Source organism: Quercus lobata, chromosome 11, assembly GCF_001633185.2.
Source record: "Quercus lobata isolate SW786 chromosome 11, ValleyOak3.0 Primary Assembly, whole genome shotgun sequence".
Lineage (NCBI taxonomy): Eukaryota > Viridiplantae > Streptophyta > Magnoliopsida > Fagales > Fagaceae > Quercus > Quercus lobata.
The window spans coordinates 6,150,861-6,178,680 of record NC_044914.1 but is presented as its reverse complement, the minus strand read 5'-3'; the positions used below and the strand labels follow the sequence as shown (position 1 = coordinate 6,178,680).

Sequence of the window (27,820 nt, the reverse complement as noted above, 5' to 3'; positions counted from 1 at the left end):
TAAAAGATACAACGTCCGTAATATTTTTATAAAAATTATTAAATGGTAGTCACATGTCAGTATGTCAGTGAAAAGTACCTTTCTCATAAGAGACCGGAAAAATATCCACTCAAAGATTCTGAACTTATATTGTCGGTGGCTGAAAAAACGACAATATTAGAAGACTTGAGCGATTGACCATTGTGAATGGCTCTCACACTTTACACTCTGTTTAAGAGCAAGCCAGGAATTGCTCTTGCTTATTACTTGCATCTGCTCTGCCTCTGCGCACTCTTAGACTCCCATAACAAAGCCAACTTCTGCCACTTTATGCATTGCTCCACCTTGTAAAATGCGTGCGACTTGAGTTAGTCAGGTTCGATTTACGTTTTATATAAATACACATTCTCTTCTACTCTAAGGGGATTTATATTTAGAAGTTAGAATTACTTATTGTTCATGTTTATTATTGTTACATACTCTGAACAATCAAGCTAAGGAGTAAAGCTTCCGTCCATAGTTTCAGACTCTAGTACATTATAAGATACATGATATGAACACGTATCCGAAACGTATCAAATCCAGTGGACTGAAGTACTGGACTCAAGCCAAAACCAAATCAATAGTTGTGATTGTGAGTAGTATGGTTCAAGAAAATCTTTTTATTTCTTCCAAGAAAAAAATAAAAAATGAAAAAGCCTTATGGTGCACACCTGTAAGGTCATGGGAAGTTGCATTTGAGATAAATGAATATTGGTAGTATGTCACTATTTTTCTAAGCACAAATATGGTTTCCAATTTTCCAGGGATCAAAATCCAGACTTTTCTGGTAAAGTTCGCAGGGTCCAGACACAGTTTGATTCTTCATCAGACCCACTGTACCATCAACGGTTTTTTTTTTTTTCCTCCTCTTCCTGGTTTTGTCTTTCTTTCTTTCTTCTTCAGACCAACTCACCATGTTCATCCACGCATAAATATATACCCAGAAACAGAAACCCACTCCTTATTTTTGTGATTTTGGTATTCGATCTAAGGATCCCTGGGTTTGGGTTTGGGTTTGGGTTTTCTGTGCTTGTGGGTTTGGGTTGGCAATTTGGATTACAAATCTGAAGATTTTGTGTTTGTGTGTTTGGGTTTTCTGTGTTTGTAGTTATGGTTTGGAGCTTGTGTTGTGATGGAGGTGAATTTGTGTGGTTGGAGGTGGCATTGATGATTGTAAATTTTTTGTTTTTGTGGGTGTAGCTAATGGTTGGATTTTCTTTTGGTTGAGATTTATTTTTCATTTTGTGGCCGTTGGTGGAGCTGACAGTGGTGGGTTCTGAGTTTGTGATGGACTTGGGAGAATATGAAAGAGGAAAGAGAAAATGGACGCAGGTAGCAACTATATATCCAGATTCTTTCCTTTAATTTTTGGTAAGCATCAGTTAAGAGTCATCAAAATATCCAGATTCTTTAAACTAAAGTAACATAATTTGTTTGTTTATTTTTCTTAAAATTTATTTTAAAATAATAAAAGGTCTAAAAGTAGATTATAAATAAGCAAATTGTCTTAATTTTGCAGCCGCACGCCACCTGAATTGAGATTGAAACAAAGTCTTCAAAAACAGCAATTATGAGTTATCTTGGCTATCTGCAAGGGAATAGTGCAAGGTTAGTTTCTTTTGCTCTTGTTATTATTATTATTATTATAGCGGCCTTCCAAGCTGGCTTTCAAGTTGCGGTGAACTCTAATTTGTTAGGACAATTTGTTATTATTATTATTATTTAGGCTAAATTTCACTAACAAATCCTGAGGTTTGGGTTAATGCCAACTAAGTTCAAGATTTTTTAAAATTAACCAATTCGGTCCCTAAAACCAACTTAAGTCCTTAAACAATTAGTTATTTTTTTTCAACTGTTTTAAGGACTAAATTGGCTTTAGGGACCAAATAAGTTAGTTTTGAAAAGTCTTAGATCTAGATGACATTAGCCCAAACCTCAAGGGGTATGAATGGAATTTACCCTATTATTTATTTTGGTAAGATGATTTTTGAGATTTTTCTTTTCTTATACCCCATTATTTTATTAACATTTCCATTATGCCACTATAGAAATTATCAGTAGTTGTATTAAAATTTGATTTGAAGATCAAGATTAAGTTTGGGTGAGGCTTGGTGGCTACATAATTTAAATTTGAAGATAAATTTGTAATCTACCGCCATCAGAGTATGTAATTGTAGTAGTAGTACACCAATAGAATTTGCAATCTAGAATAACTTTGAAAATTTCTTAGCAGACAAGTTTGTTTATTTATTTTTTATATGCACAGTTGTTTAAAATTTTAAAATTTTGATAAATTTTGTTTAAGGGTAATTTAGGAAACTTTTAACTTTATTTTAAAGAAATAAGACATTTAATGATAATTCCCTTAATAGTTGGGATTCCTAAGTGGGCCAAACAATTTGGGATGAAGGGAGTAACATTTATCTTTTCTTGCCATGGCCTAAGAAGTCATTTGCTTTTTTAAAAAAATAAAAATAAATAAAATTTTTTCCTTATTTTCGGGTGTTTTGAACTACTAAAAAAGTAGGTCAAAGCAAAATCATTTTTCAAAGACCAAAAAAAAAAAAAAAACCCTCTCATTGAGGCATAAAACATTTTCAGCCATTTTGGAGCTCAAGAAAACATAAACCTCAAAAAGTATAAGAAAAAAAATCCCTAAAATCGTCATACCAAAATACCTTCAGAATCTCCATACATTGTTTTTTTTTTTTTTTTTTTTTTTGATATTTCGATAGTTACTTCAAATTACATATTGTAAAAAAAGCAAGAGAAGATCATATCTTGCTAAACTATTTCATGTATTGCAATGTAATTGGAATAATGCTAAGACCACAAAAAATTGAACTGCTTTGGGTGGTGAGTCCAAACCTCCATGTAATTTAGGAAAATGTTAAAAGTTCTACGAATTTTACAACATAAGTCTTATAAATTGATGTGATAATAAATGTGATTAGTGAACTTCAATTATCTCATAATTGAATACTTGAATTGTCTCTTTATAGTTGGTAACATATCAGTTTATAAGATTAATGTAGTAAAACTTGTAATACCGAACTACTGATAGCATTACTCATAAATTTTTGCAATACAAACTTTCAAATAGACTAGATAAATACTAACTTCTTATAATCTATTATTGAAACTCTATCATAATCCTAATCTAATTGAATTTATTTGAACAATCAACTATTATTACTAATGAGTTCAGGTTGGGTCTAGTGTCCTGTGTACTAGACTCAATAGGATGACACTTGATAAGATGCTACCATGTGGTAGCATTCTATAGGGTCCAATGCACAGGACATACTAGATCAGATTAAGATTAGGTGCAGTACTAACTACTAAGCAACTTTCAATCTCAACTATTGAATAAAAAAAAAAAAAAAGTTAAAAAGTGGAAGCCCTAAAAATGTTTTTGAGAGGGAAGGGATTAATTGCACTACGGGACCTAAGCCTCCCCTAGCAAAATTACAGTCGATTTCCCTAATTTTATATTTGTGGTGTTTTATTTAGGAAGGGCGACATTGAGGGGCAGAGGCAAGTTCTTAAGAATGGTGGAGGTGATTCAGTGAAAGAAAAAAAGACTTTGAAGGCATATATTCTTGATATTCTTGACCCGAGGGAGAAATTCCTTAAAAGATGGAGGGTAGGATTTGTATTGTCATGTATGACTGCAGTAGCAGTGGATCCATTGTTCTTTTACCTTCCTGTGATCAATCAAAAGAAGAAGTGCATTGGGTTTGACGGTAGATTGTGGAAAACAACTCTCGTTTTGCGAACTTTCTTCGATATCATTCACCTACTGCATATTATATTGCAATTTCGCACTGGTTTTATTGATGAGGAACTTCGGAAACTGGCAAAACCTGAGTTAAATACAGATGCTTGGAAAATAGCTCAGAAATATTTGTGGCCTCGGTTCTTACTCGACATTCTAACTATTCTTCCCATCCCACAGGTAAGGGGGACATCAGTTAATAATTTATATTAAATGTACTATTCTTATCTTTTAATATGACTAATTCACTTTATGGGGTTAAGTTTATGTTAATCCATAATTTTTTTTTTTCCTAGAAATTCCAAAATTAGTACAATTTGACTCTAATTACAAAGTGATGTACCGAGGAATATAATTGAGGATACTTCAATGAGAAAATAAATGAGTATTTGAATTACTTTTTATGATGTGTGCAAAATTGTGACATCAATTTTTGATACTCATACAGTAAAATTTGTAAGTAAAACCTATGTTTGTAATGCTAAGTCGTCAAAGTTGAATAGTTTCAAATCTTTGTTTGTAAGTAAGTTTTTTTTTTTTTTTTTTCAAAAGCTTTATAGTTTAACCGTCATCTCCTAGCATTTATAATGGAGATTTCCAAAGTTTAAATCCACCATCTTTCATTGTAACTATCAAATTAAAATTTTATTTTATTTTATTCTTATTTGACAATATTAATTAGATTTTTAGTTAACAAAATATTGGAAATATAATCTAGTAGTAAATATAACATTGAATTTATTTGTTGATAATACTCAATTATAGCATTTGATTCTTCGAATAAAAAAATTGTCAAAACTAGGTTTCACAATAAAGTAGAAGAAAGTTTTCTAATTGGCTCTTAAATTTTGTACATTTAAAGGGAAATTACCCCAAAACTCAATATAAAATCAATCATAAGCGACTTTTGAGGATTAAAAACTGTTGAGTTTTACTTCAATTAATGATTAAGTTGACAGGTATTGAAAAATATTTATTTTATGTTGTTCCTTATATTTTTATTTTGTCAACAATTAGTAAATGCTAGTTTACATTTTCATTTTCTTCTTCTTCTTCTTTAAAAAAAAAAAATAGTTTACATTTTTCTGTATTAATTTAGTGTTGAATCTTAGGGCCTGTTTAGATTGAGAGGAGAAGGAGGGATAGTGAAAGGGAGCAGAGTAGAGTTAGTTGAAAATAAGTTAATTTTGTGTCAATTCTACTCTATTTCTTCTCAATCCAAATGGACCATTAATCTATTTTTTATTTAAAATTTTTTTTTAATAAAAAAAATGGACTCAAAATTTGACCCCTTAAAGATTAAATCCTAGTTTAATTTCCACTACTCCCATAAATCACTAGTTTCTTTAAATTATCATTGTCCTACACATGGATTTTGTCCATTCGCTCTAAACACAAAATTTTTTGTAATCTATTCAGGTGGTAGTTCGAATTATTATTTCAGAAATGAGAGGCACAGAATCTACACATATAGTGAAATTCTTGAACGTTGTTGTTCTCTTCCAATATGTGCCAAGAGTTTATCAAATCTACCTATCCTGGAGGAAACTAATAACAAATGACAAGAAATTTGATAGAATCTTACGGGTCAAAGCTCCATTGAATTTCATTCTATACATCCTTGCTGGACATGTAAGTTTGATTACAGGGTAATTTCATATTCATTAATAGTGTGTATTTGGATGGCAGGATTTGGACATATGGATTTGGATTTGGGTAATTAAAGTCTAAATACCAAATTTGGATGGTTTAAAAAAGGTCAAGGATTTGGATTTGACAAATACAATCTACCAAGAATTTTAAACCTTTATAATTCTTGAATTTGAAATGATATCTAAAATCAATGGATTTGAAATCATGGCATTTCAAATCTATTGATTTAAAATCCAAATCCAATTCCAAATCTAAGTTTCCAAATGCAACATAAATTTATTCTTGACAAGTTTTGATATTTTATCAATGTCCTATTGGCTCTGATAAACATTCATTTCAAATGAACCAACATACCCAAAAAAAAAAAAAAATTTATATATATATAGATTCCAAAGGTTTCATGTTATCAACTTGTGGCCAGTTTTGATTCTGGCCAAATTTACTCAGCTCCTCTCTACTCTCCCCTCATCTTCCTCTATCTAAACTAGCCCTGGGTGATGATCCTACTATCCTGCATTACTTTTTGGACAAAGTTTAACTATAAAATTGGTTATAACCTAAGGATATGTGTGTTTGGAGGTGAAATAGGGTGGATGGAAAACTATGAAGAGAAAAGTAAGAAAAACTTTTTTGGAATGTGTTTGGTTGGGTAAGAAGGATGGAAAATAAATGGTGGGGGTCCGGATTTTTTCTCCCCCGGCTCACCAAAATGTTTTCTTCCCAAAATGGAGAAAAAATTGAGTGGAGATGGATTTTTTTTTGATTGACAAAAAGGCTCATGTGCATGTGCACATGGGCTTCTTTAAGTTGCCTTTATTTTTTTTTCTTCTCCCTTAGGCAGTAATGTTGCCTTGTTGCATTTTTTTTTTTTTTTTTTTTCTTTGCGGTAGTAACATTGCCCTTTTTTTTCTTTTGATTTTCTAGGGTCTAGGCATGATAGTTGTGTTTTTTTTTTTAATAAACTAGATGTGGTTTTTTTTTGACATGATTTTTATTTTTTTAATAAATTTGGCTGATTACTCTTTTTTTGTGGTTATTTATCACTTTTTTTGTTTTAATTGGGCATCATTCTTTAAGAAGGGTATATGAGTAAATTTATTCAAACTCATTTTTTCCATCACTCCACTTTTCCACTCCCAACCAAACAAAAAAGAGAAAATAAAATCTTTTCTATCCTTCCACCAATTTCTATCTTCCTACTTTTCCACCGCTTCAATTAAACAGACCCTCAGACTATAATCTTACTCAATACAATAAACATTACTACATATTTTGAAAATTTAACTTTTGAATTACGTGTTCTTTACACTCTTAATATACATGTCAAATTTTGTGTCAATCGGATAATATGTACTATATGATCTATAAGGTTATATTTTATACATAATTTTAAGGTATAAAAATTTGCAATTTAAACAATTTATTGATGACATAGTTATTGATCTTTAAGTTTTTAGAAATTTTGCAAATAAGGAAGATATAAGAAAAATATGTAATCTAATAGTAAATTTGTTAAAATTCACCTTCATTAAAAAAATATTGAGTAATGGTTTATTTCTAATACCTTTCTTTTGAGAGGTAAGTTAGTTAAGTTAGAACATGGAAAATCTAGTGTACTAACAGGTCTAATACCTCTCTCATACCTTTCTTATAATCTTTTAAAGATATTAAGAAGTTTCATCATGTCTACAGTTATTTTTTTCTCTTATTATTATTGCTCACAATTAATAATAATTGGTTAGGATATCTACATATATAGTTTATTAATGTTTAATTAATGATTTTGTGGTCTTTTAGGTATTGGGAGCGTTTTGGTATTTTTCCTCTACTCAACAACTAGCAGCTTGCTGGCACGTAGCGTGTGATCGAAATCGTACTAGATGTTGTGGAACTTCTTTTAACTGTGATCGTAGTTCTAGAGATCTCTCTTTTATAAATGATATTTGCCGAATAAATGTCCCAAATACAACGTCGACCTTTGACTTTGGAATATTTTTTCCAGCCCTTCAGTCTGGTGTCTTAGAATCGCCAGATTTTCCACAAAAATTATTTTTCAGTTTCTGGTGGGGCATGCGAAATCTGAGGTTTGCACATATTAGACTTTTATTTTTCAATATTTAATCTATTCTTAAATTTGATGTTTGTGACTATAATAGTTAATTTCCCCTCGTTTAAATTTTTCAAGAAGAACATAATTCCTCGTCACACATTTGTTAATCCACCAATTTCCACTCTCTTCTCTAATGAACTTTTGTTTTAATATAGAAAAGTGTTGAACTATGCAATCTAATTTGAAGGAAATTTCTTCCGATCTTTCTCTAATTTGGTTTGAAGGAAAGAGTTAGGCTTAGGTCAATGCTTGTTGGGATGATGGCATATGACCAAAAAGGAACATGTCACCATTAAAACGGGTCTAATAGACCCAAGCTTTGCACTGTAGGAAAACCTTATCTTGAGCCATGTGTTATTTATTGAGTCAAATCCTAATTAGCAATCCAATTATAAAATATATATATATATATATATATATATAACCATCCCCCTTCATCGTTAAACTCTTCCCCATCTCCTTAACTTTAACCTTCCATTCCACGCACCCTTTATTAAATTGCCACCAAATTTCTCATGGGGTTTCTTTTACACACCCAAAATTCTTTGGCTTAGTTGTTAAGAGCATTCACATTCAAAATGTTATTTTAGCATCTCAAATATCAAATAAAGTGCATACATTCGGTTTATTATATCCAAAATTTTTTAGGAACAAGCTACAATAAACTGCTATCAATAGTACTTACTATAGCAACAAGCTAAACGTTTAACCCCATTATTTATTCAATTCTATCTCTTTCATTCAATTAAAAAATGACAAAGTTTGGCTAAAAACTTAGTTGTATTCTAAGGCTAATACTTAACTCCCACTAAAAAAATAAACATTGCTATATATTTTGAAAATCTAACTGTTAGATTGTATGTTCTTTATGTTTTTAACATATATATTAAATTTCATGTCAATTAGATGTTATTTACTATATGATTCATAAACTTATTTTTTTATGCATAATTTTAGATTACAAATTTAAACATTTAATTGATGACATAATTAATTGATCTTTGATTTTTTGGAAATTTTGCAAGCATGGAGAATAAAAGAAGAAAATGGATTTAATGATGGATTTGTTAAAATTCACATCCAATTAAAAGATATTAAGTGGAGTTGTAACTTTAGGCTACAACCTAGCTTGCAACCAAACTTTATCCATTAAAAAATCACTCTTTTCTCACTGTCCCCAACGTCTCTCTCTCTCTCTCTCTCTTGTTGGGTCATGGTTGTGATGGCTTGGGATTGATTTTGGAATGGGCCATGGTGGGTTCATGGGTTTGTGGTTGGGTTGATGGGTTGATTTTGGATTGGGTTTTGCTGAGGAAGGTGTTTCTTGGTGGTGGGTTGTGGATGGGTTTTTTCTTGGGTTATGGGTTACGATGGTGGTTGGGTGGCTAGTTGCTATGGGTTTTTGTGGTTGGTTGTGCCATGGATTGTCGTGGGTTGTTTTGATTCTCAATTTGGGTTTTGTGCCTAGTTGTGCTGTAGGTGAGGAAGACAGACTAAGAGTTGGGGAAAAGAGAGTGAAGAGGTGGATTGGAGAAACTAACCGTTTCTTTTTATTTTTTGTTTTATACATATTATTTTAATGGGTTGCGTGCTAAAGTAGTTGAAATTATTTATATTATTTTAATGTGTTGAATGTAAAAATAGAAGACGAGATATAGTGTGAGTTATGAAACTGTGTTAAAATAGATAAAATAACATTTTGAAATGCTAGCTAAATTTTTTAGATGTTCGGATCTAAATTCTCTTACAGGACTAGTTGGGCTAGTTCCACTATAAGTATCAATAATGCCAAAGAGGCTGTACATAAATCTTAGGGCATTTGGAGTTCCTGAATTTTGGTCGCATTCCACGAATGCACAAGAACCTTTGGATTGCGATTGAAGTTTGGGTTTTTTCTCGAGACTCACTTTGTAGATTTGGTTACAACCTTGCCATGAGAAAAAACAAAAAAGAAAAAGAAAAAGAAAATATAAAATGAGTTTTATTTAATTCAGGTTGCAAATTATTTAAAGTTAATTAGGGAAGACCAATATTGCTGTTGACATAGGAGTTGGGGATAGTGGTGGTGGCAATGGAGTTAATGACAGTAATAGTGAAGGGGAAGGTTTTTGTTTGTTTGTTTGTTTTTTTTTAATGTTTTATGTTTTTATGTTCTTTTTTTTCATTACTAGTCTAGTGATTAGGATCCTACTTAATAAATAATAACACATGACACAATATTGTTAGATAGGAGGATCATCAGGTATTGCTTACGTGGTCCTTTGGGAGGACTGAAGGCCATAAACTAATGATCTTGAATGCCCAAGTGTAGATTTTCACATCTCCTTCTAACGGCTTGGTTTCCCCTAAAATTTGTGTATTTTTATTTTATGCATTGTAGTTATAAAGTTTTGAGATTAGTATCTTAGACACTATATTTGTGCCATTTTTGCAGTTCTCTTGGTCAAAACCTCCAAACAAGTAACCATATATGGGAAAACTGCTTTGCACTTTCTATTTCCATCTTTGGCTTGATTCTATTTCTATATTTCTTGGGAAATTTGCAGGTGAGTACCCAATTCTCTTCTTTTTTTTTTCTTCTTTTCTTTCTAAAAAATGTTTAAGCATCATAGTTACATGTGAAATTATTCATTACATCTAATTTATTACGCCTTTCTCTTATAGGAAAGTAAGCTCTAATTGGTGTGGGTTCAACAGATAAAACCCATGTTTATGTGGAGAGGTTTGTAATGCACTAGGTACATAATGTATTGAATGAAGAAGAGAGAGCGCGATTTCTAAATAGGAATGACACATCAATAATTTAATAAGTTATATGTTAATAATCATATTATTTTTAGTAGTATTATTACATGGATACAAATTTTTATTTTTTATTTTATAAATTCGATTGTTACAATAGGGTTAGTGAAAAGTTGTCATTAGATGTTTCTGTTGAAAACACCGAAAATAACTTATCATTTCAAGATTATAGTTCTGTTATTAGAGGTTGGATAATTAAATAAGAATATGACAGATTGTTAGGTTAGTCTTTAAATAATTCTTATCTACTTATAAGAGATAGTGATTTGGTTTTCTTTGATTTTGAATGTTACTTTATCTTGTAAAGCCATCTCTCTCTCTCTCTCTCTCTCTATATATATATATATATATATATGTTTTTGTGTTCATTAATAAAGGATGTTTGAAAAATATGATTATTGAGTGAGTTTTCACTTTGGAGGTATGGACTCCCAAGTAGTCTATTTATCAATTTGGAGGTCTTGGTTCCCTCAAAGCAATCAACACAAAAATTGGGTCCCCATCACTCACTTAGAAGGGCCTTGCAATCATTAACCAAAGAAGAAAGCCTAGTGGTAGTTGAAAGACAGCCCGATACAAGATCAACAACTCTAGCAAAAGTTTTAACTATCATAGCTTGTAGTTGAAGTTTTTATTTTATTTTATTTATTTTTAATGAGAAGAAATATTGTGACTTTATCGAAAACTAAACAACCAAATCAGCTAAGGTTACAGCATTAAGATGTGAAGAAACACTCTCAATCCACACCGACAAATCACTGATATGTCTAGCATATCTAGCAAGATTGTGAGCTACAGAATTACTTTGTCTCTTAACATGAGAAACACTAAAAACAACAAAGGATTCTGCTAAAAACTTCGCCTCTTCAATCAAATGACCATAAGAAGCAAAAGAAGGTTCATCATTTTTAAAGGTATTCATAATTTTCTTTGAATCCACTTCAAGAATAATAGATGAAAACCTCAATTTTTGTGCAAAAACTACAGCCCTGACCGCTGCCATAGCCTCAACTTCATCAACTAATGTGGGTAAATTGCACTTCTCTGTCATGGAAGCCATAACCTGTCCCAAACAGTTTCGGATCACAACCCCAACGCCAGCCTTCCTATCTTCATTAAACACAACACCATCAAAATTAACTTTGAAAAGTGGCGGAGGTGGAGGAATCAAACGAACTCTGGCTGGACTACGGGAAATGGAGCAACACTTGGGTGGAGTAAAATCTTCATAAGCAGTAGTTGTAGTAGGCCTCACCTAACCAATGGGGAATGATTTATTGCTCGTTCACAGCAAGTTCCTTCTGTACCAGATTGTCCACACCAAAACATTGAAGAGATCTTTGTTCTTTCCTCTATCAATAACATACGTAACTAGGTCCCCAAACCAAGAGAAAGATGTTGAACTTCGAAAATTCCACATTGAGTCTGAATCCCAGATTGGTGAAAGACAAGGACAACTCCAAAGATCATGCAAATTATCTTCTGAAGATTGATGGCAATGATCGCAAATGTCTTCAAGGATGAATAGATTTTGTTATATGGGATAGAGTTTTTGCAAGCTCGCCATAATAAATTATTTACTTTACTCTGAACTGTCAAACCCTATTTTTTCTTCCACTCCACTTTACCCGATGAAGACTCTCTTTGATCCAAGTCCGTGAACTCTTCACCCAAAAACTTGTAACCAGATTTTACAGAGTATTGACTTGATTGATTAAAAGGCCAAATAAGTGTATCCTAAATCCGATTTCTACAAAGAGGAATGGATGAAATAGAACTAACCTCGTGAGGCAAGAATAAATTATCTAGCTGAGTTAAATCCCATTGCTTGTTGAGCTGATCAACGAGATCAACTACATGAGCTGTGGATAACTCTTCAGATAAAGGAAATTGAAGCCGAGGTTGATCCCTAGAAGATAGCCACGAGTTAGATAGAGGAATGTCTTCCCCACTTCCCACCCTCTAATGGACTCCTTTTTTAAGCACATCCATACCTTTCAAAATACATTTTCAAATATAAGACCCCGACGTACCTCCTTTGACTTCCAAAATAGAGCAATTGAAGAAGAATTTTGTCTTAAAACCCTATAAAATAGTCTTTATTATGCAATAACCGCCAAGCTTGCTTAGCTAGGTGTTGATGCTCATTTTGGGAATCCCAGTAAAAGGAAGAAGCCCAGCAACATGGGCAGAAAGGAGTTAGTAATTGGATAGAAAAGCCATTAAGCCCAAACAACAGGAATAATAGATCATGTAAGGTTGAATTTATTCAATCATTAGTTGGCTTTATTCCGTGCCAAATTTTCTTGGAATTTAACATTTAGAAATCCTGTATTCATGTAGGAATCATGTAAGGGTAGTGTATGAGAGAGTGTGAAGAAAAACTCAAGAGTATGCACTCAACAGGGCCTCGCGATTGGCTAGCGGCTGGCAAGTCGCCAAAGGAGGCACACGTGTGAAGCATGCAGAGGAGCTAAAGAGTCACACCAACTAGAGCATTACAGGACAAAACTTTTAGTCTGGCCAGGTAGTTAGTTCGCGACTTACACTCACGTCGCGAGGTCAAGTCACTAAACCACACTGTTTGGGGAAAACTGACCTTTCGCATTCCAAACACACACCAGTATAAATACCCCTTATAACCACAAAATGTAGAGAGTTTCTAGAGAGAATTTTGAGAGAGAAACCCTAGAGAAAAACAAGATTGGCTCATTCACAATCTTCATCCTTTGATTCTCCAAATTCCTCTACTCTCACCCTCTCTATTGTTACATCCTTGAGAGGTACATTTAGCCAAATCCTTATCTCACTATACCCATATCTATGAGAAGGCTCTTTGGTGCTTGGGAAACAGTTAGGAAGAGATCAATCGATATTGGTTGATGCTATGGGCTATAGCGGAATCTGGTAAGCTAAAGAAGACAAAGGTTCGGCATAACCTCGTTGGAGCAGAAAGCTTGGAGGGATTATTGATTACTTGGAGGGCGATGGAGAAGTTTTACGCCGAAGACTTCGGTTTCCTCTTCGATAACACATCGCTGTGTTGTCTATGTGTTTGTATCTCTCTTTCCTTAATCTTTGTCATTTAATTTTTGCTATGGTTGTGATTTTATTTGGTTTAGATTGTTTTATCAATTCAGTTTTAGTTTATTTTCATATTCCGCACATACATTGTTTGATAATAAGCTTGAATTAGTAATTTGTAATCTTGGGGTTTAGTAAAAGTTCATGGGAACGTAGAATTAGAAAGGGTTGAAGATGCCCAAGGAAAGTAAATGGGCCAAAGATGCCTAAGAGAAAATAAATGGGACACAGGAGCCCGCAAGCAATGTAACAAAAAGCCCAATGATCATACTGAGTCATTGAGAGTAGAATAAGCATCAAGCCCAAAGAAGTCTAGTAGGCGTGGATCAAATAACATCACAGCAGGAATGACAGAATAGTGCAATAGGAAATGGTAGCAAGACTGCAGAAAGGAGCAAAAAAGTGGGCTAAAGAAAGAAAAGCCCACAATCAAACAAAGCCCAGCCCCTAAGGGGAGCAAACCATAAAGAAAGGGAAATCAGAGTACAACTCACGTCATAAGAAGTCAAGGATGGATGGTAGAATGTGCAGGCAAGCCTTTAGGCCACGGCGAATGCATGAGCAATAGGCAGGTTTTGGACATACACAGAAGTGAAGCATATGCAAGGCCCAGATATCACCAGTTTATACCTAGCCAATACAGGAAGGGGTGGGTCAGAGGTAAGAGGGCATGGTCTAGCGGTAGGGAGAGGGGGAAAACCTATTCTGGGGTTCCTGCTCAGGCTCTTTTGGGAAAAATGTCCTGTTGGAATAACATACCATCCAAAAGAAGCAAGGATGAGCTAGAATCACTAGGTGCATGCTATGAGGGATAGGAAGAGAGAGAGCACCCACACCGTAGCAAGTAAGAGTGCTACAACAAACAAACAAACAAAATAGTCTTCTTTGTCTAGTGGCACAACCAGTACAGGTAAGTGGTGGTGGCGGAGTGACTGACAAACCAGTGGTGGTCGGCAATAACACCCAGACCAGACAAAGGTAGTTAAAGGATAAAATAGTAAAATCCGGTCACGACAGACATTATATAAAGGATCCTTGCCGTGCACAACAGGAGAGGAACAGAGTAATAGTAACCTCTAGGAGAGAATCACAACAAATAAGCAAACATTGAGAAAGAAAACGAAAAGAAAAGAAATGAAGAATTAGAAAGAATGAAAAACGGAGAGCATAGAATGGCATGCATGCACCAATAGGTTGATCCCCTCTCTCCCTCTAAAGCCCAAGCTCTCTGCTAAAGGCAAAAGATTCTTCTAGGCATAGCCGCATAGGTCATTTAGGCCCGTTCCCTCAAAGCAATTAATTTCTTCCTGGGGAGATTATTTGCATTGAGGAAATGGTTCCCTTCTTAACTTCGGCCCTGTAACATAACTTGGCAATGCAAACTAACATTTCTCTCTTTGATTCAATAAACTTATTACTATCTCTTCCTCATTTATTTATGCTATTTCATAAAAAGGGCAATTTCTTGTCGCTGCGCTTTATTTATTTTTGTCTAAGTAGCGAATGCATCTCTTTTGTTATCTTTATTTTATCTGCCTGCCATAACTTTCCCATAGCAGTTTTGCTTGTCATGGGCATGTAACCAAAGCTTTGGCAAACTGGGTATAGTTTGTGCATAAATCAGACTAAGGTGGGTTACAATTGGATTGGTTCCAACTCCTTAATCCAGAACACTTGAGCCTAGTACGATAGGAGGCAGCCCAGCTCAACATTACAAAAAGGCCCACCACACTAGGAGAGCATCATTAAACATACCTAAATCTTTAAAATCCATACCACCTTCAATCTTTGGCTTGCATAATTCCTCCCATCCCACCCATTGAATTTTCCTACTGTCACCTAATTGTCCTCACCAAAACCTCTTGATTAAATTCTCCAAATCATTACATAAACCCAATAAAAACTTGAAGCAACTCATAGAATAAGTTGGAATTGCTAGCATAACTGCCTTAATCAAAATCTCTCTTCTTGTCTATGACAAAAGCTTTTCCTCCTATCCTCGCAACTTCCTCCATACATGTTCTTTGATGCATTCAAAGTTGGCCCTCTTTTTCCTACCCACAAAAGAGGGCAAAACTAGATATTTCTCATATTGCTTTATCTATGTAACCCCAAGAGCCTTCTTAATTTGAGTCCTCCGATCTTTTGAGGTAGAATTTACTGAAGAAGATAATAGTCTTATTTCTGTTAATCTATTGAGCTGAACACCTCTCATAAACCCCCAAGATATCCATCACTTTCTAACATTCCTCAGGTGTAGATTTATAGAATATAAGGTTGTCATTTGCAAATAAAAGATGGGTCAACTTGGGACTTCTTGAACTCAAAGACAATCCATGAATAATATCTTGTTGAGCCGTTTAAGAAATAAGATTGTGAAGCCCTTCAATGTATATGAGAAATAGGAAAGGGGAAAGAGGATCGCGTTGTCTAATACCCCTTGTTTGGCTTGATAAAACCTTTTGGTTCTCCATTGACCAAAATAAAGAGACCATTTTAACACAAAGCATTAACCAACAACAAAAGAAATCCAATATTCATTAAACCTCTTCTTTCTCATTACAGACTCTAGGAAAGACCACTTCACTCTATCATAAACTTTGCTCATATCCAACTTTAGGGCCATAAAACCATTTGACTGAAATGTGATGTTGCATGCTATGAAGAGTCTCAAAAGCCACCATGATGTTGTTCGAGATGAGACGGTTCTTGGTAAAGGCACTTTGATGCACAGTGGTGATAATCTTTGGTAGAATTCTCTTTAGTCTATTAGCGAAGACCTTAGAAAAAGTCTTATATTGAACATTACAAAGACTTATAGATCTAAATTTAGAAACAAGTTCAGGCTTATTGACTTTTTGAATGGGAGTAATAGAAGTATGGTTGAGATGTTGAGGAAGGGAAGCAGAATTAAGAAAAGAAAGTACAAACTAAGTAACATCCATGCCTACAAGATTCCAATAATTCTGATAGAAGAGCAGCGGCATACCATCAGGTCCTGGAGCTTTTAGAAGTGTCATCTATTTAAGAGCAACCTAAACCTCCAGTGCCATAAACTCATATTTAAGCTGTTAATTCATACCTGAGGTGACCACGCAAAGAAATTATGTTGATTGTTTCCTTTGGTTGACTGTTGCCCATGGAGGAAAGCAAGATCTGGCAGTAATTAATGAGACAATCTGCCACTTCTTTTGAATCAGTGGTCCAATGTCCTAAAGAATTTCTAATATCATCATTGTTATTTTTCCAAAACCTTTGAGTTCCTCTGTTATGAAAATATATTGAATTTTTATCTCCATGAACAGTCCATAATGATCGTGATCTTTGAAACCACATTCTATTCTCTTTATCAAGTCATTAACTTCACTTCTTAACTCCAACACCCAAAAATTTACCACAGACACCAGTGCCTCCTTCTTGACCTACTGAAGTTGTTTTCTCTTCAACTCCAAGTCCCTCTGAAAGCTCAAATTTGTGTATAAACACAAAAGTTTGTTTAGACCTCTAAATAATAGTTACAGCTCAGTTGTTTTTATTCTAACTTAAACTAAGTGCGAAATAAGAGTAAATGCAAGCGAATAAACAATAAAACTACTCTAAACCATATTTATCAAATATCAATAATAAAATGAAAGCCAAAACAGTAGGAAAGAAAAATACAAACACAAGATAACACGAGACGTGTTATCGAAGAGGAAACCGAAGAACTCGGCAAAAACCTCTCCAAGCGGTAAATCGATCCACTAGAGAATAAGTTTGAGTACACAGATAACAAAAGACCCTCTAAGCCTAGTCTACCCCATGTGCTTGAGCCCTTCAAGCTCTTGCTATCAACTGACTTGACAAAGCCTTGTCTTCTCTAACTTTCCTGGATCACGCAATTCAGCCCAATTGCGTCCACCAACAATTGGCTTCTTCCAATGCTTCCCAGCAGCACCAAAACCTCACTTTACACTTAGATTGGGTGTGGCAAGTGTTTGGGCTATCAACCTTTCAAGGATTTGGATATGGAGAGGTAAGAGTAGAGGAAAACCATAAGGAAATGTGTAGATGATTATGGGTATGACAATCTCTAACTCTCAAGTGTGTATGCTAGGGTTTTCTCTCTGAAAAGCACTCCTTACAATATGTGCATAATGAGGGTATATATAGTGTGGGTGAAGACATGACGGAGCACAAATGACAAAATAGAAAAACAGAATGTTTTGTGGGTATTTCGTGGGAAGGCCTCACTCATGAATTACTCGCAAAAACTCCAGCTGTCATGGCTCTTCACATTCCAGTCGTGCTCTGCATGTGGCTTACTTCGTGGGGCATCTTCTTGCGAATCTTCTCGCGAAATCCACTTACTCTTCAATAAGAGCTTGACTCTTACAATAAATTCCCACATAAAATACAGAGAAAAATGATTGAACAGAATTACAATCAAATTTAGCATGGAATTAAAGCCAACACAAAATAGTTGTAAATAACAACTTTACACCCTCCTTACATTCCCAAAACAACTTAAACTCCATTCACGTAAGGCTTTTCCACATTTTTCAATTTTATGAACCTCCAGAATACCAGGATCATAGTGATCAATGTTGGTCCAAACGGTCCACCGTTTGTGAACAACCTTTATCAAGTTGTAATTGAAGTTGGTTGAATAAGTTCAACTCGTCTTTGATATCTCAAGTTTTGGCTGTAACGCTTGTTGGAATATCTACAGCCCTTGAGAAGCCTGAAACTCAAATCCCTCTATGATCTTTAACTTCAACTATGTCACCAGCATTAACCAAACCTGAATTACCCAAAGAGGAACCATTGATATTTAATTTAACCCAATTATCTGCTTGTTTGCACCACTCAACTTGCACTGTGGTTTTGATTTCTTTTTTTTTTTGGTCTTTCACATGCAAAGTGGAAGAAATCCACTACTCACCTCAAAGACAATAGAAAGACTAGGAGCAGCCGAGCAGAGTTTTTGAACACACATCTTTTACCATGTAACCACAAGGCCCATATTCCCAAAGAGAAGACCAAGCTCCAAGGAGAACGATAGGAATGAAGAGTTAAATTAATGCTACGTGGATAAAGGAGTTTAAAGAAAAAATGCATCAAGACAGTTGTCCCCAAGGGAAAAGCCAAAATTGCCTTGAAAGGGGCAATCCCTTAGGAAATGGGTAATGGATCCAATTTAAAAGCCCGCCTAATTTTGTTACACAATGAAGTCACGTGTGTAGCATGTGGTTACTAACAAAACAAGTAATTGTAACTAAAAACTGCAAGTAGTCTAACATGCACTTTATCTGATTCTTTTCGTTCTTCTCTTTGAGTTGGTCTGTCTTCTTGCTCTCTATATTTTGATACTCCCCTTAAGATGAGCTGCTGGTGAGTGAATATTCACCATGACAGTCAATTTCTATGTTTTTAGTTCTCTTATAGAACACAGGATATATTGGATCTAATGTTGAGATCAAATTGACTGTCACAAAATAACAAAGCTTCCCTTCAATTTAAATATCCTTGAGAAGATATAATATCCAAACTATGTCACAAGTAGCAATTGCCTTGGATCTATATTCAGCTTTTTCTGAAGATCTGAGACTGTTGGTTGCTTCTTAGACTTCCAAGACACTAAAGAATCTCAAATAAGATGCATTATCCAGTCACAGACATTCTTGTGTTTGGACACGAAGCCCGATTTGATTCTACAATGCCTTTTACATGAAGTTCAACACTAGATGAGAAAAATATTCCTTTCAGTAGAATTTTGTGTGCTGCATTCAAATGAGGCTTCCTTGGTTTTGCCATATATTGGCTCAACTTATGAACATCAAAGGTGATATTTGGTCTGGTAATGGTCAAGTACAGCTGCCTTACAACCAACATTCTATATATGCTTGTATTATCGAGAATTTCACCTTCATACATACTAAGCTTAATGGTTTGTTCCATTGGAGTTTTGACAGGCTTGCAACAAACTGAACCTGCATCATTCAGTATCTCCAATGCATTACTTCCTTTGACAAAGTGTGATTCCTTTTTCTGATCTTGCTACCTCCAACTCAAGAAAGAATTTTAAGTCACCCAAGTCCTTAAGCTTGAAGTTTTAATCCAATAGCACATTAAATTGATTCACAGCTTCTTGATCATTACTAGCAATCAGACCATCATCCACATATGCTAAAAGAACAATGAAAGACTGTCCTTGTTGCCTAGTAAAGACAGAGTAATCAGCTTTTGACTAAGCCCAATTGGAGTAAAGTTGATAGAAAATTTGGAGAACCACTGCCTTGATGCCTGTTTCAGTCTATAAAGTGGCTTATTAAGTTTACAAATCATCTCCTCCTTACTGTGAAAGCCTTGTGGAAGAGCCATATAAACTTCTAAATCAATGAATCAATATTGAACATTAGAGATGCATGTCTGAGTCTCCGGAAAGCTAAGTACCAGTATCATCCATAAGGCTAACAATTTTATTCCGTCGTCTCCTAACCAAGGTAATGGTTTGGGAAAAAAATTATTGAAGTCTATAATTTCTACACCTTTGATAGAGGATTTGAAACCTAAGCCTCCTCACTTATCTCATTTTCTTTTTTCTTTTTTCTTTTTTTTATTTATTTTGAAAAAGAAACGTATTACTGAAATACACTTCTACTACCCCCCCCCCCCCCCCCCCCAAAAAAAAAAAAAAACTAATCCAATGAATTGTTCTAGGCATTGAAAGTAATTATATTTTGATCTAACAACTATACAACTTACAAGGTGAGATTTGTTAAAATTGAACTGACTTAGTAGAGGTGGGACAGATGTACATGCAGTGGACAAGATCAAAATCCATAAAAAAATGGGATAAGATACGCATGAAGATGAAGTCAAGTCAACGACAAAAACAACATAAGGGCATGATATCATGGATTTCCCAAAAGAATTTTGATCGTACAGAAAAAAGCCTTATTATGGAAAACATAAATCAGAGATATGAAGAAGGCGAAGACGTTAATGTGGAGAACCTGGTCCCCAATCTTCCAACGGATCTTCAAACGAAAGTTAAGCGTCATATCTGCTTACAGATACTAAAGAATGTGAGTTTTATTACCTCTATAAATTTGCTAAATAACTGTATTATAAATTTCGTTAATAATAATATGAAAAAAGAGAATAGTTTTATTAATAAATGATCGGTTTCATGATCACACAAGCAGGCTCAAGCAGCTCGCATGGCTTATTTATTTTATTCTAACTATATATTTTTTTTTTATATGAATCAGATGAGATATTATTGAAATATTAATTCTTAGAGCTACATAATCTATACTTTAACATTTTTTTTTGGGACATTGTTTAAGTGTGTGTTGTGTAGGAATGTGATGAGTCTCACACTTTAACTCTTTATAAATAATTATAAAGAGTTTCAATCGTGACTAGTCATTTAGATGTGTAATGTAGATGTATTTTTTAAGTATATTTATATTAAGGAAACAAGTTTTATAATAAAAAATAAAGGTAGAATAGTTAATAGAATTGTTGTGGATCTTGAAGATCCCATCATTCGACTTTGGCTCACTCCGTTGTCATCCCTCCGCAAAACTCTTTGGCCCATTGTTTTCTAGTTAAAATTTTTTTAATAGATTTTATGGTAATTTGAAAGTAAGCATCTCTTCTTTTATTTATTTATTTATTAGTTAGGAAATAGATTTGTACTTCAGCATATTTGTTTTTCTTGAGCAGCTAAAAATCATGAAAGATAATGGCTTGGATGAGCGTACACAACTGTTGCATAAGATTTGCGACTCTCTCCAGCCAAAGTTCTACAATGAGCATTGCTACATTGTCAAGGAGGGAGACCCTATTGATGCATTATTCTTGATTACAAATGGCATTGTATGGACTTATACAAGCAATAATGGTGAAGGATCTGACTCTCGACGTGCTGAGCGTCTTGAAAAAGGTCAGCACTTTGGAGGAAAACTTCTTGAATGGGTTTTGAAACCTACCTCCGACGACATGCGCAACCTATCCATACTTCCTGTTTCTTCAAAAACCCTCAAAACCCACACAAAAGTGGAAGCCTTCGCTCTAATGGCCCACGACTTCAAAAAAATAATGGAGTCTAAGTTCTCACTATTAGGACCCGAGGAATTGCAATCCAAGGCTGCAATTCGTGTACAACGAAGTTGGCACCAGCATCGTGCAAAGACGGATGATGATGTTGTTCTAGACAGGGCAGCTTCTCTTTGAAGAGCAGAGATGATTTTGATAAAGACAATGGAAACGGTGTCGTGTTGAATCCCATTTGTCAGGTGCACCGTATCACTTAAAATCCTGAGTTTGCAATCAAGAGAAAAACGCTGTGTTTCATTTATTCAGTTATTTAGCTTTTGATTTCTGTTTTTCACACGTGTAATTGGTGGTTAAGTTGTTAAGGGCCTGTTTGGGTAAGGAATTTTCGTCACTCAATTTCCATCACTCAATTTCCATCACTTATCACTCATCACTCATAACTCATCACTCATCACTCAATTTTTCACATCCGTTTGCCTTCATCACTCAGTTTTCATCACTCACTATTTTTCACACTATTTGGAGGGCCCACACCTGTCACGATACAGTGTTTTTTTTTTTTTTTCACTAGTAGCTTCTTTTTTTTTTTTTTTTTTTCTCTCCTGGGTTGGCTGTTCTGTCTGGGTTTTTTTTTTTTTTTTTTTTTTTTTTTTTTTTTTTCACTAAGTTTGGTGAGTCTAGGTACTTAAAAAAAAAAAAAAAAAAAAAAAAGCCAGCGCCAACCCAGAAAAGAAAAAGAAAAAGGAAAAAAAAAAAAAAAGCCAACGCCAACCCAGAAAAAAAAAAAAAAAAAAAAAAAAAAAAAAAAAAAAAAAAAAAAAACAGCCAACGCCAACCCAGAAAAGAAAAAGAAAAGGAAAAAAAAAAAAAAAAACAGCAAACGCCAACCCAAAAAAAAAAAAAAAAAGTCAAAAGGTGGTCAAAAGTTGTGGCTGTGGATCCCTCATGTGTGTTTATTTACGGAAATGCCATTGAGTTATGAGTTATGGAAACTGAAAACAGCCTTTTGTTGTTTTCAGTTTCCATAACTCATAACTCAAAAATCAGAGAATTGAGTGATGGAAACAGAGTTATGGAAACAGAGTTATCGTTTGGCCAAACAACCTTTTTGTTATGGGTCCCACCATTTTTGAGTTATGAGTTATGGAAACTGAGAATTGAGTTATCAAAAAACTCAATCCAAACGGCCCCTAAGCCTGTTGTAACAGAATCTCCACCTTTTTAGCTTAGCTTTCTCTCTCCTCTGTGATTATATAAACAGAGTTGGACTCAATGATTTAATTAGCTAGCCATTTTATGCAATAGTAGAAATCTTTCTATTTAGAATTGTTCACTATTACAGTCTGTTGCTGCGATCAACCAAAGTGTTGATGCTTCAAGAAAACGTCAGAATCAAGCAGTGCTGACACTGTCGCTGTAAATGATCAATAGTTGGTTTTGATGTCAAATTACATGTATTAAGTTAGTTTTGATGGATCGGTTAGTTTTTTCTAGTCATACAGCTGCTGCTACTTTGTTTGGATTCTGTGTAGGTGCACCATTCTGAAAATGATAATGGTAGATTTAGAAAAAGAATAATATGTGAAATAATAAACTCTTTAGGGTAACATTAAATAAGGACTCTACGTAAAACCTTTATCTTGTAAGTATTAACACATGCGATGCATATCTAATCTTATTTCATACAATAGGATCCCATTATGCTTCATTCATTTTTTACTAGTGGAATGTATGAACACCATGATACATAGGGCATATTTTTTTTTTTCCCACATTATAAAAGGTAAATTACACATACTACCCATGTGGTATACCCTTATAGTATGAGACTACTTTGTAGTTTATTGCATGACATCTACTTCCCTCGTAATTTGCTTTATGAGAATACATTTATCTCTCTTGTATTTTTCTGTAAGAAATTTTTATCTCACTTTTGTAATTCGACATCTATAAATATCTATAAAATTGAATATGTTTGATTAATAGTTGACTTCTACATGTTGTATTACATAAGTTTTGGAACCTCCACAATTTTCCTCCTCATTGCTATTTTCTTTTTAAATTTTAATATCCTATTTTTGAAAATCTATTCTTCTTCTCTATCTCATGCTTAAAAAATGCAAACCTCTACCTCTGCTCTCTCACTAATATTTGTCTCTATGTTTTTCTCATGGTTGCAAAGCCCTCCACCTTGCTACTTCACCAAACCACACAACCAACCCAATGTTCAGCATCCTGCTAGCCTCAGACCTCTAGAATGGCTACAGTTAAAATATTTTATATTAATTTTGGGCGTTTAGTAGGATTTAGGTTTGGCTATTTTGATTGGTTGGTTTATATTTAGAATTGGTTTTCATCAAATTTTCAAGACCCTAATTTAGGTTCTCCCTCAATTTTGGTTCCTTTTGATATACAACCTTCAATCCCAATTTCATCTTTAGATCAGTGGCCATGGAAGAGTGACCCACTCTTTAATAAACTCTTCTATAGACACCCCCACTCCCAGTATCAATGGTAATTTCACTTTCTTTCATTCGTTTTAGGTCCTGTGATCGTAATTTGATATATTTCAAATCATAACTATTAGGACATATGTGGAACTTGTTAAGAACATATGTCATATAGAATTGGCTAATCATTTGACAAAACGCACTTTACTTGTAATTGGGTATATCTAGGAAGTGTTTAATACTTAAAGGAACAAGAGTTCAAGTCCAAGTATTAAAGTCATGCAAATCAGTCCAAGAATCAAGTGAAGAAGTGTTGTTCATTAAATCTCGACAGATAGCTCGACAGATATATCTATCAAGGTTTAATTCTTCAAAGCTCGACAAATAGCTCGACAGTTGTATCTATCAAGGATTACGAAATTCAAATTTTCAGATTTGTTTTTCACACATTTCCAAGCTATTTGTTTAGGTTTTCTTTTCTCACAACCTTAGACATATATAAGGATTATTTTAAGGGCCGTCTCAACTTGATGCAAAGGTTTTATTCATGCATATTGTGACCGGAGACAATTTTCCCTAGTTCATCTTTCTCTTGAAGAAGTTGCTACATTTGTACGCCGTAAGGTTTTGTAACAAAGGAGCTTCTTGATCTTCATTGTATGGATGAACTGAAATACTTTGCAGTCAACATCTTTCACAAGTTGGTGTGTTAGTCACGTACTGGGATCCGTGCATCGATTGATTAGTCATGTACTTGGAGTCATGCATTGAAAGGAGAGACTGTCACTACATTACAAGTTCAATTGTGTATTAGAGTAAGAGTTCAATTATAGGTTGGTATAAGGTACTGAGATTCCTTTACTTGTAATTGTTTATTTTGATAATAGTGGATTCTTGGGAGTGGTGACCTTAAATTCACCCGGTGGGGTTTTGCTTTGGTGGATTTCCCCATTCGTAAACAAATCACTTATGTCAAATTTAATTTCCGTTGCATTTAGGTATTTGGTGTTTTGTTTGTACTACCACGTGTATTGCATGTTAAATTGACTTAATTAATTCACTTGGCAAATTAATTTTTTAGTTTACCTAAGGGGTCAATACATTTTTGGTCTATCAAGTGGTATTAGAGCGAGCATTCTCTGATTAGTGTTAATATTTGTTGTGTGATCCATTGACCCCTGTTTGTCATGGATAGAAGACAGTCTCTTACTATACCTCCTTTATTTGATGGCACTAATTATGCATACTGGAAAGTACGCATGAGAACTTTCCTGCAGTCTTTAGATGAGAAGGTGTGGCAAGCTGTGGAGATAGGCTAGACTAAGCCAAAGGAAGTACCAGCTGATTGGGATGATGCTAAGATCAAGGTGGCAAACTTTAACAGCAGGGCATTGAATGCTTTATTCAGTGCAGTCACTAATAAGGAGTTCAAGAAGATATCCTCTACTGAAACTACAAAGGAAGCATGGACTATCCTCTAAACAACCTATGAAGGGACTAAAGTTGTTAAGGATTCGAAGTTTCGAAGGCTTACCCCAAGCTTTGAAGAAATTAAGATGGAGGATGATGAGTCATTTGATGAGTTCTATGCCAAACTCAAAGACATAGTGAACTCTACATTTAATCTTAAGGAAACTATTCCCGAACCCAAAATTGTGAAAAAGGTGCTCAGATCTCATCCAGAGAGATTTCATGCCAAGATCACTGCTATTGAGGAATCAAAGGACTTGTAAACCTATGAATTGGGTTTGTCTAGGATCGGGAAATCAAGCAAAAGCAAGAGCAAGAGCATGGCACTGAAGTCCAAAAGCAATGACACTGATGAGTCTTCGGATGATGAAGATTCTAAAATGAAATCTCATCACTAGGCGATTCAAAAAGTTCATGAAGAATGCCAATGTAAAGGGAAGAAAGATGCTAGGGACGGCGGTCAGTACACTATTCCCTTTGGACCAAAATGCTTCGGTTGTCAAGATTTTGGACATATGAAACAAGAATGCCTAACTTATCTCAAGACCATTCGGAAAAGCAAAGCCCTTGCTGCTATCTTGAGTGACACCGAGCCTGAGAATGATTTGGATAATGATGACGAGGGAATCTTGAATACATTCACTGCCACAATAAATCCTACTAAGGGGATTATTGAAGAGGTAGATGAAGAAGAGGATTTGGTGGAGTCTAAGTTTAAGAAGATAGATGAACAGGATGACATCCATACAGCCTATGCAAAATTGTTCAAGGTCTCTGAAAAGTATGAGAAATTGTATAGGCTGGCCACCAAGAAGCTCAGTGATGTGGAACTTGAATGAGAAGAAATCTCCATAAAGTTTGATGAAGCTAATTAGACCATTGGGGCACTGCGGTTTGAGAACAATTTCTTAGCTGAGAGGACCAAAAAGCTTGAAGCGGAGCTGTTTCAAGTCATAGCTCAGTTGGAGAGGACTTCGAGTACAAAGCTTGATGAGATGCTTAGCCTTCAAAAATCTGTTTCTGATCGAACCGGTTTGGGGTATGATTTCTCTTTTCCTAATATTACTTCTTCTAGTACTACTGTATTTGTTTCACCTGCTAATAATGTTGAATCTAATTACAATAATGTGAAAAATGTTTTAGCTAGTGAGAACATAGATAAGGGTAAATCTATCTTAGGAGCACCCCCTAAGCTTGAAAAGAAAGAGACTAGAAACCCCAGGACTAAGAAAGGTAATAACCAAAAGTCTAAGCAAAAGAAGTAGCATCTCTGTCATCATTATGGAGCTACTGGACATACTCGACCTAATTGTTACAAGTGGTTAGCCACTCAACAAAGCAACAGTATGATCTCGTCCAGGCACCAGAATTAGTTTCCTTCCTCTTTTTCTCCTCTTGGAGATCTTCTCAAAGCCCTCATGTTCCTTTCGAACTTGAACAACTTCAATTCTTCCCCCTCATCGCCAGATCAAGGGTTTGCTAAACAAAAAGGTTCTTCCAAGGTATGAAAGGAAAAAAGGTTCTAAGTGATTTAGTCACTTTTTTTCTCTCCTTCTCCTTTTTGTTTATGCATTACTTATGTGTTTTGCTTTCTTGTTTTTGAGTTAGTCTAGTTTTATGCTATGCTTTGGTTTAACTTGTTTTTGTTTGTTTGTTTTTAGTTTTGCTTTATTTTTTTTTTCATAAAAATAAAAAAATAAAATTGAAAAATCAGAAAAATACAAAAACAACGTGTGTTTTGCGTACATTGGTACTTGTGTACCTTGGATGGCCATTGAAACAAAGTTTTCTAAACTCTGTATCTCTTCTAACTTAGATAAGCATCTCTATGCACAACTAAGCAAGTGAGTTTTGTGGCCCATAAGACCCCCTCCACTTCCTCTGAGTCTCCCTTTAGGAGTGAGGTGTTTAGGAATGACAAAAGCAGAGAGGCCTTTGAGAAACTGAACTGTAAGCGTAAGATTTGAGCTGAGCGTTCTGTGATTTTAGATGAGATTGATCTTGCCATTAGGGCTAACTTTGAGTCTAGAGGTTGGTTGTCCTTATTAGAGATAGATCATCCACCCTCGGCTGCCCTGATTAGAGAGTTTTTCTCGAATCTCTCTTGCCACGTCTATGATTCCTACACTCTTGTTAGGAGTTGGATACGAGGTGTTGAATTCACCATTACTCTTCGGGTAGTGGCCGAAGCTCTTGGGGTTCTGGTTGTTAAGGAGCCTGACTATCCCTATGATGAGTCTCCACCCTTAGATGTTGTCATGTCATACATCACTGGGTCTTCTATCTAGTGGGGTTCTAATCCTCAGATCACATTTGCTGAGCTTACTGAGATTGCCTATCTTTTCTTTAGGATAGCATGTCATTCTTTGTGGCCTATTTCTCATCTCTACACCATCCCTCTAA

The 27,820-nt window shown here is 34.7% G+C and overlaps 1 protein-coding gene across 6 annotated transcripts; it reads left to right on the top strand.

Moving 5' to 3' along the window:
* Positions 1-155: 155 nt before the first annotated feature.
* LOC115968568 (cyclic nucleotide-gated ion channel 1-like) lies at positions 156-21,934 on the top strand. Of its 6 annotated transcripts, none has more exons than XM_031087987.1 (10): positions 156-355; positions 786-869; positions 1,130-1,392; positions 1,541-1,629; positions 3,535-3,979; positions 5,219-5,431; positions 7,250-7,536; positions 9,997-10,108; positions 20,243-20,518; positions 21,165-21,934. In XM_031087987.1, the coding sequence occupies exons 4-10, from the start codon at positions 1,592-1,594 to the stop codon at positions 21,672-21,674; spliced, it is 1,881 nt and encodes a 626-aa protein (XP_030943847.1). In that variant the 5' UTR covers positions 156-355; positions 786-869; positions 1,130-1,392; positions 1,541-1,591; the 3' UTR covers positions 21,675-21,934. The 6 variants fall into 6 exon arrangements, with proteins under 6 accessions (XP_030943847.1, XP_030943846.1, XP_030943848.1 ...); XM_031087986.1 differs by adding an exon at positions 474-613 and having other exon boundaries at positions 786-1,392; XM_031087988.1 differs by lacking the exon at positions 786-869.
* The last annotated feature ends 5,886 nt before the right edge of the window (positions 21,935-27,820 follow it).

Coding starts and splice junctions, on each gene's coding strand:
- LOC115968568 (XM_031087988.1), top strand. CDS start 1,592: ATGAGTTATCTTGGCTATCTGCAAGGGAATAGTGCAAG. Junction 5,432..7,249: donor TATACATCCTTGCTGGACAT/GTAAGTTTGATT, acceptor GTGGTCTTTTAG/GTATTGGGAGCGTTTTGGTA. Junction 20,519..21,164: donor GCTTACAGATACTAAAGAAT/GTGAGTTTTATT, acceptor TTTCTTGAGCAG/CTAAAAATCATGAAAGATAA.